Below are 20,827 nucleotides of genomic sequence, written 5' to 3' on the forward strand. Positions count from 1 at the left end.
AAATCAGGAAGATTTATCTTCCTGAATTCAAATCTGGCCTTAGATACTTACTGGCTGTGTGATACTAGGCAAGTCATTTAACCCAGTTTGCCCCAGTTTTCTCATCTGTAAAATGAACTGGAGAAGGAAATGGCAAACCACTCCAATATCTTTGCCACATACATACATACACACACACACACACACACACACACACACACACACACACACACACACAGGGTCACTGAGAAATGGACATAACAAAAAAAAATGACTGAAGAACAATAAATACTAGGTTTTTGTTTATTGATTTATTGCATACCATAAAATTATAGATTTCACAACCTCTAAGTAACTTAGGGGCCTCATTTTACAGAAGAGGAATCTGGGTTGTGAAGACACAAAATAACTTATTCAAGGTCACACACATATCAACTCACTTCATTTCTTTTTCTGACAAATTTAGTTGATTGATAGTAATCCCATCCAAAAATGGGGTAATGCCAAAGAAATAATATCCCTCAATTTCAATGAATCATTTGTCTCTTATTCTGTTCTTTTGGGAAAGATATAGAATAGATGTCAATGCAATGATGTGTGACTGATTGAGCAAGTGAACCCCAAGAGTGATGCTGGATGGATCAATGTCAACTTGGAAGTGATGTCAGTGGTAGGGTGCCCAAGATTTGTTTTTACCTCAGTGCTTTTCAACATTTATATTAATGATTTGGACAAAAATATAAATAACCTAGCTACCAAATTCATAAATGATAGAAAGGTGGGAGGGATTGTTAAGTTGTTGGAGAATAGAACCAAAATCCAAAAGATCCCCAAAGGTTAGAACAATGGCCTGAATGCAAGAGGAAATTTACTATGGCTAAAGAACTTCAGGTCATGATTACCCTACTGAAAAAGAGAACCAAAATATAAGAGAGAGACAGAGAGAGAGAAGGAGGGGGAGGAAGAGGAGAAGGAGGAGGGAAGAGAAGATGATAGAACCAAGAAATTTCAAAGGAAATTTGTTTATGAATCAAAGAAATGTAAAAATAAACAAAATATTTTAGAAAGAGCCAAAAACACCATAAGTATCAAAATGGTAGATAAAATTATGTAACAAAGAAATTGAAATAAAGAAATGAAGAGAAAATAATGAGGAAAGCAAATGACAACCAAGGCTGTAGAGATGAAGCTTGGAATTATGAGAAGATATGTAGCTAATTCATGATGAACACAGTGAATGAAATAAATGTAAATTTAAAAGTAAAAAAGAAGCAAGACAATATAATAATGAAATTCAACAACCTGGAAAATATCCATTCAAAATAGAAATAAAGTCATGGATTCACAGTGAAATAGTTTTTGTCCTACAGGGCAATATGGCAGACAACATAAGAAGCAACAAAGCAAACTCCAAAAAAAGAGCCTACAACTGAAAAAAAAAGAAACTGTACAAAGGTGAGAGATAGAAAGGACAGAGTTCACACAATCTAAGCATTATCAGAATACTTTCCAAAAGTGAGGAGTTTGACTGTCATATTTCAATTAATTAGACAATAAGATTTTTCCAAATTATTTAAATCAAGAGAAAGAAGACCAAATGGATTCCACAAGATGTTAATATATTCAAATCATTCAAGATAATTGTTATTAAACTTCAAAACTACATTAAGGAGGAGATGATCTTTCAAGAAGCCAAGGGGGAAGGGGAGAAGAAACCTCGCATATTAAAAAAATCTTAATTCCACAGGATTTTTCATGCAAGATAAATAATAGCAAAAAGAGCTACAATGTGACCTATAGAAAACCAAGAGAAATTAAGATATCCCAAAATCATCTCCCCAGCAAAATTAAGCCAACTTTATGAAGGCAATAGATCACTATAACGCACAGATTTGCAGTAGGACTAGACTTTGAGTGTCATCTAGTCCCAAAGACATTAAATGATTTGGTGAAAATAACACAATAAATGAGTCAGGATACAAACTGCATTCCCTGCTTCCACAATGATTGCTGTTTCCCTTCACCACACTGTCTCTTTAAAGATAACACAATAGTTTCAGCAATTTGCAGACACGTAGCCCAGCCTCAGTAAAGTTTATGAGATGCAAGTTTACCCAGAGTGAAGTATATCACTAAGGTAAACCCAAAGCAATTTTTTCGCTATGAATGACTAATCACCAACTCAATTTAAATTTTATGGAGGGATAGAAAAATAACACTAATGTTGTTTTGATCCATGACTATCTCATTGAAAACACCTTGGGGAGGAAAACGAAGCTGCAGAGATGTTTGTTGGCTTGATAAACAACCACCTTAATGAAATCACCACAGGAGGACATCAAAGGGATAAAGCGTTGATTGGATTAACTCTAACTTCAGGGTAAACCTCATATGAGGGGGGAAAAAAATCAGTGATAGAATTGACAGGTTAAAAACTAATGGACACAAATGAACTTCACGACTGTGAAGTTAAGTAAACAAATGAGTGCTTATGTGTATTTGCATGTAGCTGGGGAGGTGACTGGATCTGTTTTCATTGGTTGGTATATAGGGAATTCTCAGAAAAGGAAGTCACAAAAAAGAAACTCCTACCAATGCAGATGTCATCTGCTCTTTAACCTAAAGTCATAGACAGCCCCTGGGGACATTATGATGTTAAGTGATTTACTCAAAATCATGAAGTCATTGAGAGTCAGAGGCAGGACTAGAACCCAGGACTTCTGACTCGGAAGCTTACTCTCTGACCACTCACCTATGCTCTCAATCTCTCTCCCTCCCTCTCTGTCTTTCATTCTGTCTCACTCGTGGTCTTTCTTTGTCTCTGTCTACATTACATACTATATGTACACATTCATATAGTTATGTACAGAAATCTATATGGGAGATATAGCACTTAGCACAGTGTCTGGCACATAGTGTTATAAAAATGTTCAGTATTATTATTGTTATTATTACTATTATTATTATCATTCTTTACAAAAATATAGAGTAGAAAAGAGAGGAACGATGTTATGATTATCACAAATCATACAATCTTACAGCTGGAGTTGGAATTTCATTAAGTCTATCCCCCTCATTTTATATAGAAGGAAACTGAGGTAAAGGGAACTCAGTGATTTGCCCAGGGTCATGAAGGAGATAAGTATCTGAGGTGAAATCTAAAGCGAGTAACAGAAAAACAAAGAGGACAGAGGGGAAAGTGGATGATCAAGGAGAAAGCCAGTACAAAGAAATAGAATTCTGTCAAAAGTCATTCCTAATTTTTATGAATTAAAATTAAAGGAATTATGTTTAGTGCTGTATGTATGTATGTATGTGTAGAAATATGTTGGCTAACTTGACTAATTTGGGGGGACTAATCTATCTGAGTGACTAAGCTGGAGACTTTTGACTCACTGGCTATCTGACCGCTATTAATTTAATGTTGGCCATTTATAAAGTTCCACCACACTGCTCCACTCCCAAAATTGATAAGCAAAAGATTTAGAAGCCTCTTAACTAAATACTCAAAGCAGAGTTTATTTATGAGATACTATTGAAACATAAAAATACAGGGAAATAAAATGTACAACCTGACTGTGTTGAGGTATCTCTTTCCACCTGCTGGGCCTGGAGCTTTTTTAAAACAATAAGGGCCTTAGCCGCCTCTTGCCTTAGGGTATGTTCCACTTTCCGTGCTCAGCTACTTTCTTCTAACTCCGAGCCCCTTTCACTTTGTCTATCCCCCTGAGTCTAACTTTCCTCTCTGTACTGCCACCACTGAACCCCTGTGTTTCTCTCTCACCGACCTCTCCTTCTGTTCTCCTAGTGCTCCAGTGTCCTTCTGTTTTCTTAATCTTTACTTTCTCCAACGTGTACCCTGTGCTGACCGCTTCTGTGATCTTTGCTGCCTCCTGTTCTGTCTGTCTGCTCCGTCAGTCTGCCCTCTGCCTCCTTTGCCGCCCCTCTCCTTCTCTGTTCTTCTAATCTTGTCAGCCTTCCTTTCTCAATCTTGTCTGCTGGCCTCCCTTGCCATCTAACTCCCAGTTCTATATATATCTTACTTCTCTCCTCTCAAATCTCAGGGCTTTTTGCACCCCCATACACACCAAGCTAATCCGCCAGTCAGGGTTGCAGCTGGGGGGATGGGGACACTCAAGTGTCTCGTGCATACCATACCCAGGGCTCCAGGAGCCCATGCCCCCCCTGCTGCGCGCCTGGGACCTCAGCACGGGATATGCCAGAGGCTGGCCTGGACGAGCCCAGAAACACTCAGATAGATTCTCTCAGAGTGGAGGGAGCTGTGGCTCCCTCCCCGCAGCTGTCTGACCTAGCATCTTGTATAGCCCATGGGGCTTTTTTGGCACCAGCACCTCCCACACAGAAGAGACCCTGAGGGCCTAAGGCTTTCTATTCTCAGCCCAAAGGTAGGGTCCCCAAATCAAAATAAATTTCCACACATGCAAAGATTGATAATGGATTACTGCGGGGCAGCTAGGTGGCACAGTGGATAGAGCACTGGACCTAGAGTTAAGAGTACCTGAGTTCAAATCCAGCCTCAGACACTTAACACTTACTAGCTGTGTGACCCTGGGCAAGTCACTTAACCCCAATTGCCTCACTTAAAAAAAAAACACAACAACAACAAAAAAAAAACAAATGTTGGTAATGGATTAGTACTAATGAAATAGCCTAATTTAATACTAAGCCTAAGAGTTTAGAATTATATATTTAAGAAAAACTATCAAAACTCAAATGTATTTTTGAATTATAAAGGTTCTCTATGAATCCTATTAAGTCCAAGTTTTCAGTATTTTCTTTGGAAAGATACTTGTGCTCATGTGAGTCTACTCAACTCTAACTCTCATTTCATGATTCAACATACTTCAATATAATAATCAGCCAAGATAATTTGAAAGAGATGCATTGGGGGCAGCTAGGTGGTGCAGTAGATAAAGCACCGGCCCTGGATTCAGGAGGACCTGAGTTCAAATCCGGCCTCAGACACTTGACACTAGCTATGTGACCCTGGGCAAGTAACTTAACCCTCATTGCCCCCAAAAAAAACATGCAAAAAAAAACCTGTATTGATGCATAGTCTGGAATTTAGCAACTAGGTAAGGATATTTGTGGTTACTTGATGAAAAAATAAATAATACTAGAGTGTAGGGGAGGAAAAATAAATTAAAATCTAACCTTGAATGTAGATGGGTTGAATTCTCCTAAAAAGCTTTATAGAATAAAAGAAAAATACAACCCGATAATATGAAGCCTACAGGAAACATATATAAAGGAGTTAAATTTTTCCATGCTTTAGTTTACTCCAAGGAATAATGAGTTTACATCATTGTTTAAAACAAAGCTAACTTCATATTAAAGAACATTTAAATAAATTGGGGTACTATAGTATATTTAACAATGAAAGTGTTTTCACTGACAGTGGGGAAAATGTTATTAAATATACAGAAGAAACTAAAAATTTCAGGGAAAAGTTCACTGATTTGGAAACAAATTGAGAGGGAGAAATAATGGCATACCCAACCAACAAAATAAATCAAGTAAAATGAAAAAAAAATAGACTTGATGGTATGTTGAAAACCTGCATTTTATAGGCATATTAAAAGTAAAAGGAAAATGTGGAATATAATATTATATGTGTGTGTGTGTGTGTGTGTGTATACACACACACACAAACACAATCTAGGATACCACAAAAGTACAAATTCATAAAAACAAAAAATTTAAAGACTTTTATATACAACATGATGATGTAATAAAAATATAAATCTATAAGAAGAATATGAAAAAGGATACAGAGGTAGGTATAAATTAAAATGTGTTAAATAATGTTTGGTTTGAAGATCATAGCATGAAAACAATAATTACATTAAACATAAGTTGTGGGAGTAGGGAGATGGATCTGTGATTTTTATTGCCATAGAAAACTTCAGGTATGGACATTTCATCTATGAATACAGTTCAGCATTTTTCTGCAATTTGTTCATTTAAAGAGTTTTCTGGGGCATTGGAAGGTTAAGTGCTTTGCTCATTATATGTCGGGGGAGGGGCTTGAAGACAAGTCCTTGGACCCTGAGATTAGCTCTCTATATACATTCTACCAAGCCAACTGTGTGTAAATATCCAATATGTATATAAATGCCTACTGTGTTGTAGGCATTAGTCTAAATACTTAAATATCCCATGTGATCCTCACAACAACCCTGTAAGATAGTTTTTATTATTGTACCTATTTAACACTTGAGGAAACTGAGGCAAAAATGGAGATTAAGTGACTTTCCTAGTGTCACACAGCTAGTAAGTGTCTAAGGCTAGATTTAAACTCTCATGTCTTCCTGACTCCATGCCCAGTATGCTATCTACTGTGCAGTCCAGATGATGCCAGACTATAAACACATCTTGACAAAGTAAAATGAAAATAGTGAGCTGGATTGGGGGAGGGGGTATTTTTTCTTTCTTTTTTGTTTTGAAAGAGCATTGGCATATTGACAATAAATAATACATCAGAATTCATGATTTCTAATTATATAAAATCACAGAGGTAAATTTATATTTCTGAATGTTAATATTAACAATATAAAGAAGGAAAACTTTAAAATAAATGTTCTTTATATATAAACAGATTTCCAAAACCAGCGAAAAACTGAAATCTGCCTAATTCTTTTTATAAGATACATGTGGTCATGATCTAAAAACTAGGCAAACATAAAGCAAAGATAGAGAATTATAGGCCAATGTCACTCGTTAATATTAATTTAAAATATTACAGAAAGTATTAGAAAACAAACACAGAAACATATTTTAAATTACTTATGATGAGCAAATAGCATTTATATCAGAAATGTAAGGATGAGTTCAAAGTTAGTAAAACAATTAGGATAATAAATCATGTCAATGTTTTTAAAAACAATAATTATGTCAATATATAGAAACCCTTTGATATATCATTCAATAATTTTCATTTATTTAGAAAGCTTAAGAATTTAAGGATGTCTCCTCTACATGATGAAAATACTGATTCAAATCTAACAGCATTATTTGTAATGAAGAAACATTAGGGGAACAATGATAAAGCAAAGGTATCCACTTTCACCACAAATATTAGAGACACGGTTCTAAAAATACTAGCTATTGCAGTAATGTAATAAAAGAAGAATTAGAGGAATAGGCATTGGCAAAGAAAACGTTAAATGTATATGGACAGAAGAGCTTAGGTTTAGGATCTTGAAATATTCAACTATAAAGGGATCTTAGAGGACATTTAATCCAACCATGTCATTTCAGAGGTGAAGAAATGAGGGAGTAAGTAATGTGTCCATGGTTTCACTGGTAGTATGTAGCTGAGTCAGGATTTGAACCTGGGACTTTTGACGCCATACTCAGAGCTCTTCACAGTAGCAAGTTGGTTTAATAGTAAAAGAAAAAGGGTATCATGAAAAGTTTTTGCATAGGACACTCATATGATGAAAGTATCAACATAGATCAAGTTTTCAATTTCCATTAGGAGAGGAAAATGACATATCCTAAGGGGACAAGGCTCACAGAGATGAGCCATTACCTGGCAGGATGCCTACCTAGCTCTAAAAACCTCATGTGAACTATTCCAAGGAGAGCTTTATCTTTTAATAATAATAACAACAACAACAACAACAAAAGCAATAGCAAGCATTTATATAGTGCCTATTAGGTGCCAGGCACTAGGCCAAGTGCTTTACAGATATGATCTTATTGTGATTCTCACAACAACACTGGAAGGTAGGGTCTATTATCCCCATTTTACAGATGAGGAAACTGAGGCAAACAGAGATTAAGTGACTTGCCTAGGCTCACACAGCTTGTAAGTTTCTGAGACAGGATTTGAACTCAGGTCTTACTAATTCGAGAGCCAACGCTCTATCCACTGAGCCACCTAGACAAGGCACCAAGAGAAAACATTCTCCTATATGTGTAAATAATGTTAGAAAATAAGTGTTTTGTTTCAAAATAAAATGAAGGTTTTCCATTTACTCTAGGAAAAAATGAAACCTATAATCTTCATATATGTATATATGCACATATATATCCTCATGTGATGTATGAATTTTCATTTAAATATAAACCTATAATCCTTAATTTAGGTCAACAAATATGTGTCATTTGGCATTGAAAATTACTGTTAACTCAACCTTCTGCCATCGATTACTTTAGATACCACTTTCATCATTTCATATTGGAGCAGATAGAATAGAAAGTTTGGATTGAAGAATAATGGAAAATAAGGCTGATGCAGCTGAGTGTGTCCATATTTTGAACCTAGGAAAGAGAAGGCTTGGGAGTCATATGAAAGCTGCCTTTAAGCCTATGAAGGGCTGACATGGGAAAGAGGGAACACACTTGTTCTTTTTTTGGTCCCAATGCGATGAAGTCTGCTCTGTGGCTATAAGTGGCAGAGAAGCAGATTGAGGCTGGATATCAGAGGAAAAGCTTGCTAAGAGTCGGAGAGAACCCAAAGTGGGGTGAGCTGTTTCAGGAGACAGAACATTCATGGAGATTTCAGTCAAAAGGGACCTGGTAGCCATCTAACCCAACCCACATTCAGAAAAGCATCCCCACTATGGCACATGCAAAAAGCTTTTATTTAAGGACCTCAGGGAACAGATGCTCACTGCCTCTAAGGCAGATCATTCCATTTTGAGAGAACTCTTAATTCTGGCTAGTTTTTTCCTGACATTGAGTCTAAATGTTTCACTTTATGTTGAAACCGAATCTCAAAGAGGTAAAATTATTTTCCCAGGGTCACACAGCTGAAAAGTGTTGAGGTAGAGTTGGGGTTTTTTTGGTTTGTTGGGGTTTGTTTTTGTTGTTGTTGTTTTGGGTTTTTTTTGTTTGGGGGTTTGGTTTTTTGGGGGGAGGGGGCAATGAGGATTAAGTGACTTGCCCAGGGTCACACAGTTAGTAAGTGTCAAGTGTCTGAGGTCAGATTTGAACTCAGGTCTTCCCGAATCCAGGGCTGGTGCTTTATCCAGGGTGCCACTTAGCTGCCCCCTGAGGCAAAGTTATAACTCAGGTCTCCCCAACTCCAGTTCTTATGCTTTGTCCACTACAATGAGTTGCCTGGTGGATGAGATAGGCATCCATGTCTAATGGACTCTATGCCTCTTCAATACCCTTTTCATGTGATTCCCTGTATTGTGGTTCCCTATGCTATGCCTTTTCTGCCTACCAGAATGTGAGATCCTTGATGGCCACTTACTCTCCTCAAAGGAAGCAAAGCTGAGCAGTGCAGTCAGACTTGACTTGTATATTTCAGCATCTTTCAATAAGTGCTCCACATTTTTTCATTTTTCTGAGTTTGTCTTAGTCCTCCCTTGTAATTCCTTGGCTGGAAAAAGATGAAAGGTCAGTGTTCTTAAGACTTTCCACTCATCTCCATTAAACCAGCCCACTTCTTATTCCCATTACGGCACTTCAAAAATAGCTCAGCAGGGGCAGCTAGGTGGCAAAGTGGATAGAGCACCGGCCCTAGAATCAGGATTACCTGAGTTCAGATCCAGCCTCAGACACTTAACACTTACTAGCTGTGTGACCCTGGGCAAGTCACTTAACCCCAATTGCCTCACTAAAACAAAACAAAACAAAACAAAAAAACTCAGCAGCCCTTGGTGTCTCCTCATTCTCCTTTTCTCCGAACTCAAAATTCAATATGTTTTTGTTAGGTTAGGAAAGCCCCCACCTCCAGACAATTTTCATCATTTCAGTTGCCTGGTGGCTAATTCATTTGCATTGGATCATAGAATTTAGGGCTTGCAGGAATCTTGGAGATCATTAAGTCCAGTCCCCTCATTTTACAGAAGAGGAAACTGAGTACCAGAAAACACAGTCACATAGGGAGTAAAGTAGCCAAGCCAGGATTTGAATCTAGATCCTCTGCCCTCACACCCTCCTGTGTCACACCACATCTCCTCATTTGTTCCTCACTTTATTTTTTTCTCAGCAAGTTGAAACACAATAGTTTAGAGTTAAGTGATATGACTTAGGAGGAGTTCTTGAACAATTGTGTTGTTGATAGATTTTTTTGGAGGGGTGCACTATGGGTATGGAATCCCATATATCATGTCAGACTTCTCAATATATTAGCTAGTTTTGATGAACTGTTTTTTTTTTCTCTTTTGTTTAAGAAATGACTGTATGTGAGGAAAGGGAAAAGGAAATTTGGGAAATATAAGTGATTTAAAAATATTAGACATCCTAAATGCATTTCTAAAATAAACATCTTTGGGAAACTAAGTGCTATATAAATGTCTGTTCTTCTTGCTGCTGGATTGTCAGAGATGTGGGCTATATATTCCTTGCTTCTCTTGTGATTTACTCATCCCATGATGCTCAGTTAATCCTGTGGTTTATATTTTAGTTTTAGACACTGTTGCAACAAAGAGATTTCTGCCAGTGTTACTGATGATGCAATTGTGGAGAACTTAATAGTGTAGAAGGATCTTACCCACATAAATGAGAAGAGGAAAAACACCCTCCACACCCCCTCTTACAAACCAAGCTATTCCTGGAATACTGAAGAAAGACTACATGTCATTTCTCTGTACAATCTATGGAAAGTGTAAGATTCTAGCTCCACAACTGATTGTCTTTATCCTTGGCTAAGTCACCCAAACTCTCTGGGCTTATTTCTCCCTTTAAAAAAGACAAGGTTGGACTCAATGATCCCTGTATGTGTCTGTCAAAGTCATCATTCCATCCAGATACTATTGTCTTTAATCAGTCAATCAACCAATTAGCTTTTATTAAGCACCTGCTATGTGCTAGGCACTGTGCTAAGTACTGGGGGGATACAAAAAAGACAAACACTACCTGCACTCAAAGAGCTTACAATGAATGGGTTGAGTTGACTCAGCATAGTTTCTTCTTTTGGATGGAAACAGCTATCTGTGCATTAAGCTTAGCTCTTAACTTAGCATGGCCTCAGTTCTGCAAGAACAAGAACTTCCTAACAAATGAGCAAGAGGTAATAAGCCCCTCAGAGCCTCCAAATAGGGATGATATTTGTGCTACTGACCTCATGAGGTTGTCGTGAATATCCAGGAATCTCAGTGAGATGACTCTGATTTCTCAAAAAATCTGCCTGTCAAGTGTATGTCATGATATCCTGCCAAAGCAGCAAGATTTGAAGTGGGGACACTCAATGGAAGGGATGGCCAGCCCAACAGAGTTCAGAGAACTTCCCTCACCAGGTGTGTGTGTGGCATTAGGTACACTTCAGCTGTAGCCATGAAGCATCTAAAGGCTTTCCTCTAAGTCAAGTGTTCTTAATTTGGGGGTCCACTGTCCATGGATAGATTCCCAGGGGTCCAGGAACCTGGACAAGAAAAGAATTACATCATTATATTCACTAACCTCTACCTAAAATTTAGTGTTTTCATTATTTTTGAATGTAGACAAAAAGTGTTCTGAGAAAGGATCCAGAGGATTTACCATCCTATCAAAGGGCACCATGACACACATTTAAAAAGTAGTTAAGGATCCTAGCTCTACATTGTAATAATCAGAATAATTGGTATTTCTATATACATTTGAAAGTGGTTAATGTATAATATCTCATTTGAGAATCGCAACAGCCTTTTGTTGATAAGGAAGCTGAGATTTGGGGACAGTGAGCAGCTTGCCCACAGTCATGTGGCTGGTCAATGTCAGAGACAGGAGTCAATTGGATCTTCCTGACCCCACGTCCAGCATTCTATCATCTTGCACCAGGGGAGGCAAGGCACATCAGGTCACTGACATGGGAAAGACATGTTTTAACTCTTTTTGTTGACCTTTTTGATTTTGTCTCCATGAACTGGTTGTGACAAGGGGTCAGTTACATGGTAATCTTATCTTCGTTGAAATGTCGACTGTCACCATGTAGGAGACACTGCAATCTACAACCTGGGATGGCAGGGCTTTTGTAAACAAACATTGGTGGCCCGAACCCTTCACATGGATTAGTGGGATAATGGAAAGTGACCCTAAGAGATCAAGTCTGGAAAAGGGACCTTTTCCAAAGAGAAAAGGCAGGAAAAAGTGTTGGTGCCATTTTGGAGGAATTTAGTGACCAAAATGGCACCTCAGACAAGAATTCGCTCACCATTGACACACTGAACACAAATGTGCTCAGTTTGCTATCCTGGACTTTTAATTTCCTGTATATCTGCCAAGCTTGGAATCCTAGTCATTAACTTTCTGTTCAACATAAGCCCTTCCCCTAATCTCAAACTTCTGTTGAACTTTCCCCATACTATTTATAAGGCTGTTAACTTCCAGTATACAGAGGTCTATAAATAGTGAGGATGACCGTACGTGGGCCACATAAACATCTTTCCTAATAAAACCATGTGCTTTAGAAAACACACACTTTCTCTCTCTCTCCCCCCCCCTCTCCCTCTTTCTCCCCTTCCCTCCCTCCCTTCTCCCTTTCTCTCTCTCTCATCCCTTCCTCTGAATGCTGCATCCAAGTCTCCTCATATTCCTCAATTCTGTAGAGTCTATTAAAGGCCTGGGCTGGTGACAGCTGCTATTTTTGTTCAAATGCTTTGAATGTTTGGAAGAGGAAGGGTGGTGCAGAGGATGGAGTGCTAGGCTTGCAAATCCAGAGGACCTTGATTCAAATCTCACCTCAGATACTTATTAGCTCTGTGACTGGGCCAGAGACTGAACCTCTATGAACTTCAATTCCCTTATCTTCAAATGAGGGAATTGGATTTGACCTACAGTTCCTTCCAATTTGAAAGTCATGACTCAATAAGGGCAGGATTGTACAGAACAGGGGAAATGTATGGCGGGATTACTTTCTGATGATGATGATGATGATGATAGAGCAAATCAATGCCCTCCCTTATAGAGTATGATTTTCTTTTTGATCTGGAAGACAGCTCAGAGATTACCCAGGACAAAGAGGGATTTCTAAAATATTTTAATATGTCAAGGATCCCTTGGGCAGGCTGGTGAAACCTAGGGGCCTTTTCTTTGAATAATGTTTATAAATTTATGAAAGAATGCATATAAGTTTCCAAAGGAAACCAAAGGTTAGCGAAAATGCAGATGTAATTTTGTTTTCTCATCCAAGCTCACAGATCCCTGAAATCTATCTGCAGATCCCCTGGGGGTCTATGAACACCAGGGTAAGACCCCTGATCTAGTCCCAGAGCTATGACTACATTGACGTAAAGGCGGCTTTGTGACCATAATTGGGGGAAGGGGGATTATTTCCCATGGTGACTACTGTCCCTTAACCTCATTGCATAGTCCTCTACTAACCTGTCACTACAACTCAACTGTCCAGAATAATCCCACTTGCCTCTCTGCCACCACACAAACTGTTCTGGCCCCAAGTGAAATTATTCCTGTGTGCAGCTCTCTTTAGGTCCAAAGCTGCTAGGTGATTTGCTAGCTATCATTCAGCTAGTTAGCTTGAGGCTCCACCATATTGCTAGGGCTAGCTAAAGACAAAATAGGAATTATTTATCAAAACCTGTGGTCAGACACAGCATTTTCAGCTTGGTTGTAAGATATCACATAATCAGAATCATAGAGTGTTGGAATTAGAAGGTTCCTCAGTGACTGAATGAGCATCTCCTCTGTAACCCAGAAGGCATTGTCTAACCTTTGCCTGAAGGCATCTTATCGGGGAGGGACTCAGTAGCTTCTGCCACTTTGAGATAGCTCTCATTGTGGGAAAAGTTGAGAGCAAGAATTGTTTTGTGCTGGGATTTGGGGGGAGGGAATTATTGTATATTTCTTAGTATCCATCCCAATGCTTAGCACAGTGCCTGGCACATAGTAGGCACTTAATAAATGTTTGCTAACTTGAGTTATAACCTTCTGCCACTCTTCACCTTCAATGTCCTTCCTAAAATATGGCCCTGAGAGCAGAACACAGTGCTCCCAATGTGATCTCATAAGACCAAAGAACAGGGGATGATGACTCCCATCTGTGTGACATTGTACCTTTGCATCATCCCTTTTCCTCAGCCAAATACCATGCACACAGTAAGTGCCAAATAAAGGGTTGTTAAATGAATGAATCATAGGAGAAACAAGGGGTTCCATTCTAGTTTAATTCAACATGCACTAATAAGCACCTACTGGGTGCAAAACCATGGGCTTGCCATTTCATTCCAGGTTATTCTTTAGGGTAAACACTGATTCTGCAACTCTTTAGCCCTTTCATGAAAGTAACTGAAGACCAATCACCAGAGACTAATCTCCTACCAGTCTCAGCCCTCTAATTTCAGCCTCTGTGCATGTTGACCTTGAAATGATTCTGGTCTTTCTTCCCCTTAAGGAAAACAATGGCTTGGCAGGAGAAGCGCCCCTTTTTTGGCATTGCACCCACACAAAGATACTCTGAAGGCACACATCTAAATACAATTAATAGGTGTTACTCCAAAGTTCTCTCAGCCATTCTGGGTGCCATTTCTACTTCCATTTAGGAAGGCATTATTTGGGCACCTGCTAGACCTGTTCTAATGAACGGCCTGTCAGCATCTCTATCTTAGACTCCATTATGCCCCTATAAAAATTAATCCCAAATACCAAAATGGAATTTCAAGGTGAAGTAAACCATTACATTAAATGAGAAGGTTACAGATTCCTAACATAAATTTTGTTTTCACTAAAGTGGAGTTTAATGGAAGGGTTACAAATCAATGATAAAATATAAATATCTGTATTTCATTAATACATCAGAGTTCAATTATTCTATCAGTTTGGGAAATCCATCCATTGATGCTCATCTTAATCCATTTCTAATTAATTGAGGAGAGTTGCCTGAGGCCCAGAGAGCTTAGATAACTATCCCATGACCTTCCAGGCTGGTGAGGGTTCAAAGTGACAGCTAAGCCTTAATCTTAGTCCCTTAGTGAGGTAGGGCTGTGCCAGGTCACCAACCTCACTCTCTCCTCCAGAGCCATCTGGGTCCAATAGCAAGATATATGTCAGGATTAGTAGAGATAGCCCTGGATGTTTAAGGCAATTGGGGTTAAGTGACTTGCCCAGGGTCACACAGCTATTGTGTCTGTACCACTGTACCACCTAGCTGCCACTACTACTATAACCACTATGACTACAATTACTACTGCTGCTGCTGCTACTGCTACTACTACTGATCTTGGAAAAGACTATGGATGGAGCCAGGATAGGTCAGGATGGTCTATGATAGCTGTTTTCCCTCATTTGAATGCTTGAAACCTGGAAGAAGTATTGGACTAATTCTGTCTGACCATAGACAAAACTAGAATCACAAAGTGAAAGGGCCCAATTTATTTTTTGTGTGTTTTGTTTTTGTTTTTTGTGAGGCAATTGGGGTTAAGTGACTTGCCAAGGTCACACAGCTAGTAAGTATCAAACATCTGAGGCCAGATTTGAACTCAGGTACTCCTGACTCCAGGGCTGGTGCTCTATCCACTGAGCCACCTAGCTTCCCCCCAATTTATTTTTTTAAATCATAAAAGTATTTTATTATTTTCCAGTTACATGTAAATATAGTTTTCAACATTTGTTTTCAAAAGATTTTTAGTTCCAAATTTTTCTCTCTCCTTCCTTTCCCTCCCCCCTGCCCAAGACAGAAAGCAATCTGATACAGGTTATATATGTACAATCACATTAAACATATTTCTGTATCAGTCACATTGTGAAAGAAGAATCAGAACAAAAGGGGAAAACCTCAAAAAACAAAAATGAAAGTAGAAATAATATGGTTCAATCTGCATTCAGAATCCACAGTTCTTTTTTTCTGAATGTGAAGAACATTTTCCATCATGAGTTCTTTGGCATGGTCTTGGATCATTGTATTGCTGAGAAGAGCCCAGTCTATCAGTATTGATCATCACACAATGTTGCTCGTACTATGTACAATGTTCTCCTGGTTCTTCTCGTTTCACTCGTCATCAGTCCACTTAAGTCTTCCCAGGTTTTTCTGAAATCTGCCTGCTCATCATTTCTTACAGCAAAATAATATTCCATTACATTCATAGGCCACAATTTGTTCAGCCATTCCCCAACTGATGGGCGTTTCCTAGATTTCTAATTCTTTACCACCACAAAGAGAGCTGCTATAAATATTTTTGAACATGTGGGCCAAAAGGGCCCAATGTAAGTTGATTAAGGAAAGACTGCCTAACAGTGAAAGCTATTCCGGAGCAGAACAGACTACCTCAGGAGCTGGTGGGCTTCTTATTCCTCCAGTGATAAGCACAGTGCTTGGCATAGAGTCGGTGCTTAATAAATGTTTGCTCACTGGGAGTCTTTGTACAGTGGTTGGCTGATGCACTTATTGGATATGCTGTTGAGGACATTCTTGTACAAGCTGTGGACTCTCTGAGGTCCCTTCTAGCCCAGAGATCCTCACAGAGGAACTGGGTTTGATTAGCTCTCTTCTCTGGAATCTCTGTGTCCTGAGCTGACTCCTGGCTTGGAGCTATCTTCCCGGATATCCATCTTGACCCCATCCATGGTATCTTTTTTGTGTGTTCCTTTGTGTTTTCATTATAAATGCTTCTGTCTGCCTTGTTGCAAAGAACAGCCTTCTTCCTAATATATTGACCTAGTGTTTTCAAGGGTGGGCTAGCTAGAGAGCAGAGAAAAGGCACTTTGAAACTTTATCTCAATCAGTAAGCATCTCTCCCTCCCTCACTCCCTCCTTCCCTCCTACCAGGCAGGCAGGTTCATGAAAGCTGCCAAGGAGCTGAGATCCATTAGACTGAACTGCCCTAGGGTTCCATCTAAGCAACATATCCTATTACCGCACTTCCATTCTGCATCCAGGGTGCCCCTTTGTTCCTGGAAATGGCCCTTAAGAATGTGGGAACTATCCCTGAAGTGGACACAAGAAATAAAATGTGACAACCAAGGCAGAGAGATGGATTTCATTGGTTAATCAGAAAGTTTCAAAATATTGTCCTAAAGCTGCCTGAGACACCTGGTGTCCAGATTGAGCACATCCAGAGTCCTGCAGTAACTGACCCTAGTCAAGCTCCATCCTTTTGTTCCGTTGTAGTCACAGTATTTAAAGAGGGATGTGGACAAACTGGGGAGCAAACTGGTACCCATCCTCCTCTGAAAGACTGAACCAGTGCCCCGGGCAGATCTGTTGAAGGGATTAGTGAGGTTTAGTCTGGAGAAGAGAAGACTGTGAGAGAAGATGATGGCTGTCAGCATGAATAGGAATGCCTGGCATTTGGGAGAGAGGCTAGACCGGCCTTTGGGGCTCCCAGGGGGAAGGAACAGGAACATTAGGCAGAAAGAAAATGATAACAAAGGAAACAAATGAAAAGTCTTTAAAAGAAAGGCTGCTGGATTTCAACCTGGGCTCCATTCCTCTCTATGCTTCTCTAGCTACATGACATCTCTGAGACTCAGTGTTCTCATCAATAAAATAGGGATAGTCATGCTCACATGACATAGGTCACAAATCTGTAGTGAGAAAAGTGCTTTGCCAAAGTCAAATTCCTGTAGTTACTATCAGAAGAAAGGGGATTGATGTTGGACATAAATGCTTGAACAGCTGTTCCATAGAAGGAGAAATGATGTCAGCTCCATCAAGTGGAAAACCTTTGCTGGTGTCCTTGGAAGTTTGGATTCTCTTCCTCCTCCTCAAATGATCACACGTGTGCCTGTTTTCCAGGTCACGTAGTATCTCCGGGATACTATTTGTGCATTGAAGGCAAGGTCTGTTTTGTAATTTTTCTTTGGAGCCCCAAATTCTTGCCAAGAGTTTTGCATAGAGTAGATAGTTAATAAATGTTTGCTACATTAGATTGGACTGAGCTTTGATATTCCCATATTCTAGACACTATTTCAGAAATTAATTGAGATCAGATCTGCCAATTTGAACAACTACATATCTCCTATTTTCATATCCATGGGGGAATGCATTTTATTCTGCTTTCTTTTTTAGCCATCACATGAAATACATCGAAATAACAGCCTGGCATCAAGTTTAGAAAATTAGAAGTCAATTCAGAAAGACCTGGGTTCTAATCTCACCTTTAAATATTTATGATTTGAGTGACTGACTCAGTTTCCTCATATGTATTACATCATGGGATCATATAGTTAGAGCTAGAAGGAACCTTAGAGGCAATTGAATACCTTGATTTTGAAGATAAGGAAACTGAGGTTCAGAGAGAATGACACCCAGTCACCCATCTAGTAAGTGTCTAAGAGTTAGATTTGAATCCAGGTGTTCCTAACTCCCCATCCAGGGCTTCTGTAACACTTACCTCATAGAGTTATTATGAGGGTCAAATGAGGAAATGTTTGCCAATAGTTTAAAAAAAAACTCAAAATGTTCCACAAATGTGAGTTTTAACATTGTTAAATCAAATGAATTATTAGATTCTGTGCATCAAACATCAATAAAACAATGAATTTTCTTAGTCACTTTATATTTTTCTTCACAATTTTTCAGTCTCTCCCTCCAAAACCATCAGATTCTTTGACCATTTTTTCACATTCACTTTCCCTCTAATGATCTTAGTGTCTCCTTCATCCTTCCACTAGTTCTATTTCTTTCCCTTTGCATTATATCATGATGATCTTTAGCTATTCCCTTACCCATTGGTCTTAATTGCCTAATAACATTCATTTGAATTAAGATACCATACTTTGGTATTATTGATGGTGGTGGTTTTCATGGTAGGAACCAATGAGTTCAGTCCCTCTCATAGTGCATCTGACTCCCAGTTCTACTGAGATTACCTTAAATTCAACAAAGATAAGGGAAAGTCCTAACTCTGGTTTGTAAGACAGTCTATTGCATGCCGTCTTTTTTACTTTGGGTGAGAATGATAGATGTTTGGTTTCCTTAGGTTCCCATCAAATGGGAACTATGTTATATGGTAGAGTAGTCACCCCAGAGATTTTGTCTCACTCACTAATAGATGATCTTCCTTTATTTCAGGTCCAGCTGAAAAGTGAAGAATCTAAAACATTTGCCATGAAAATTCTCAAGAAGCGCCACATCGTAGATACAAGACAGCAGGAGCACATCCGTTCAGAAAAGCAAATCATGCAGGGGGCTCATTCAGACTTCATTGTCAGGTAGGACGTGGCATTGCAGCCTTCAGACCTACAGGAGGAGTGGCAAGAGGGGAATAAAAAGCATAGTTGGCATAAATCCCTCCTGTTTTATAAGAAACAGTTGCCTGTGTTAATGTCTCAATGCAAGCCCCAGTAAGAAATTTTCTATGGTACAGAATAGTTGAGCTACTTCTGATGTTTTTGCTTTTTTAATCCATGAAATCCTAATTTTGTATAATCTTTGTTGGTATCCATAGGTTCAAACACACACACACACACACACACACACACAGATTGAAAAAAAGAAAATCTTCCCCAAACAAGGGAAAATTTTTCAGTCCAGATTGGGTACATATTGAATGAATTTCCTTAGTTCTTGCCATATCTTCCTTCCAAATCTCTTTCTACTCTATTCACTTTCTCTCCTAAAAAGGAAAAAAAAATAATCCTTTCATGAAGTGTCACTAAAATCCTTCCCTGAGTCTTCATTGTAGTATAAAGATGACTTGATGAGAGTCTCAAAAGCAAACTCTAATCACAGCTGTAACTAGCGTGCAGTGACTGGGACTTAGTCCCTAGGTAATAAAATTTAGGGTCATGATAACATCACTTTGAAGCTTTCAGAAAAGGAGAAACAATGGATCTTAGTACATAGTAAGCAACTTAGTATGTAGTTAAAATATTGGAGGCTACCAGATGATTTCCTCAACCAGACTGTTGGTCATACCACAAAGAAGTTTTTCCCATTCCATACTCACCTTTATCTCTCCCCATGATTGTCCTGGAATCAAACTTTTGGCATCCTGGAGCCTTTTCCACCACGACTCAAAAATTAATATGGGGGGGGGCAGTTTTGTTCCATTCGCCTAGGTTTGAAAAGTGCTGCTTGTAGCTCTGACTCTGGAATGACCAAGAAAACTAGATAGAACATGAGTGTAGGCCTAGTAACAGACCAGGCAGCCTTTGAGAATCAGATTAGCTAAATTCGTAATGACTTCTCAACAGATTGGCCACAAGCGACTCTTTTTTAGCCACAGCAGACCATTGACTAAGTTTTAAAAGGGTTAAGATCTGCATTGGTGGAGGGAATGGCCACATTCATGACTTCATGGACACTTGAAGTATTGCAGAGTTCACAATTTGTGGAATTGGGGTTCTTGAGCCAACCTCATACTGCCAACAATTGCCCAGCCATATTTCCCAGTAAAGAAAAAAATGTTAATTATTAAAATACCCCTAAGAACAGTATTTCAATATAAAATACTTGGGGGTCTATTTGCCAAGGCAAACCCAGGAACTATATGAACACAGTTATAAAACACTTTTCACACAGCTCAAATCATATCTAAATAATTGGAAAAATATCAATTGCTCATGGGTAGGACAAGCTAATATAATAAAAATAACAATTCTACCAAAATTAATTTACTTATTCAGTGCCATACCAATCAGACTACCTAAAAATATTTTATGGAGCTAGAAAAAATAATGACAAAATTCATCTGGAAAAACAAAAGGGAAATAATGAAAAAAATGCATAGGAAGATGGGCTAGCTATACCAAATCTGAAGCTTTACTATAAAGTAGCAGTCATCAAAACTATCTGATACTGGCTAAGAAGTAGAGTGGAGGATCAATGGAATAGGTTAGGCACAAGAGACACAATAGTAAATGACTTTAATGTTGTACTGTTTGATATGCCCAAAGACTCCAGTTCCTGGGATAGGAATTCAGTATTTGACAAAAACTGCTGGGAAAACTGGAAGAGAGTATGGCAGAAACTAGGCATAGACCAACATCTTAT

At 38.8% G+C, this 20,827-nt stretch overlaps 1 protein-coding gene across 3 annotated transcripts in view; it reads left to right on the forward strand.

Moving 5' to 3' along the window:
- Positions 1-20,827, forward strand: part of PRKG1 (protein kinase cGMP-dependent 1) — a 1,388,722-nt gene that overhangs the window by 1,338,441 nt on the left and 29,454 nt on the right. For all 3 annotated transcript variants that reach the window (XM_043987057.1, XM_043987056.1, XM_043987058.1), the window contains one exon: positions 18,905-19,044. In XM_043987057.1, coding sequence (XP_043842992.1) covers positions 18,905-19,044 — 140 coding nt within the window. The remainder of the gene's footprint in view (positions 1-18,904; positions 19,045-20,827) is intronic.

The sequence above is a fragment of the Dromiciops gliroides genome, chromosome 2 (genome assembly GCF_019393635.1).
Source record: "Dromiciops gliroides isolate mDroGli1 chromosome 2, mDroGli1.pri, whole genome shotgun sequence".
In the NCBI taxonomy this organism is placed as follows: Eukaryota; Metazoa; Chordata; class Mammalia; order Microbiotheria; family Microbiotheriidae; genus Dromiciops; species Dromiciops gliroides.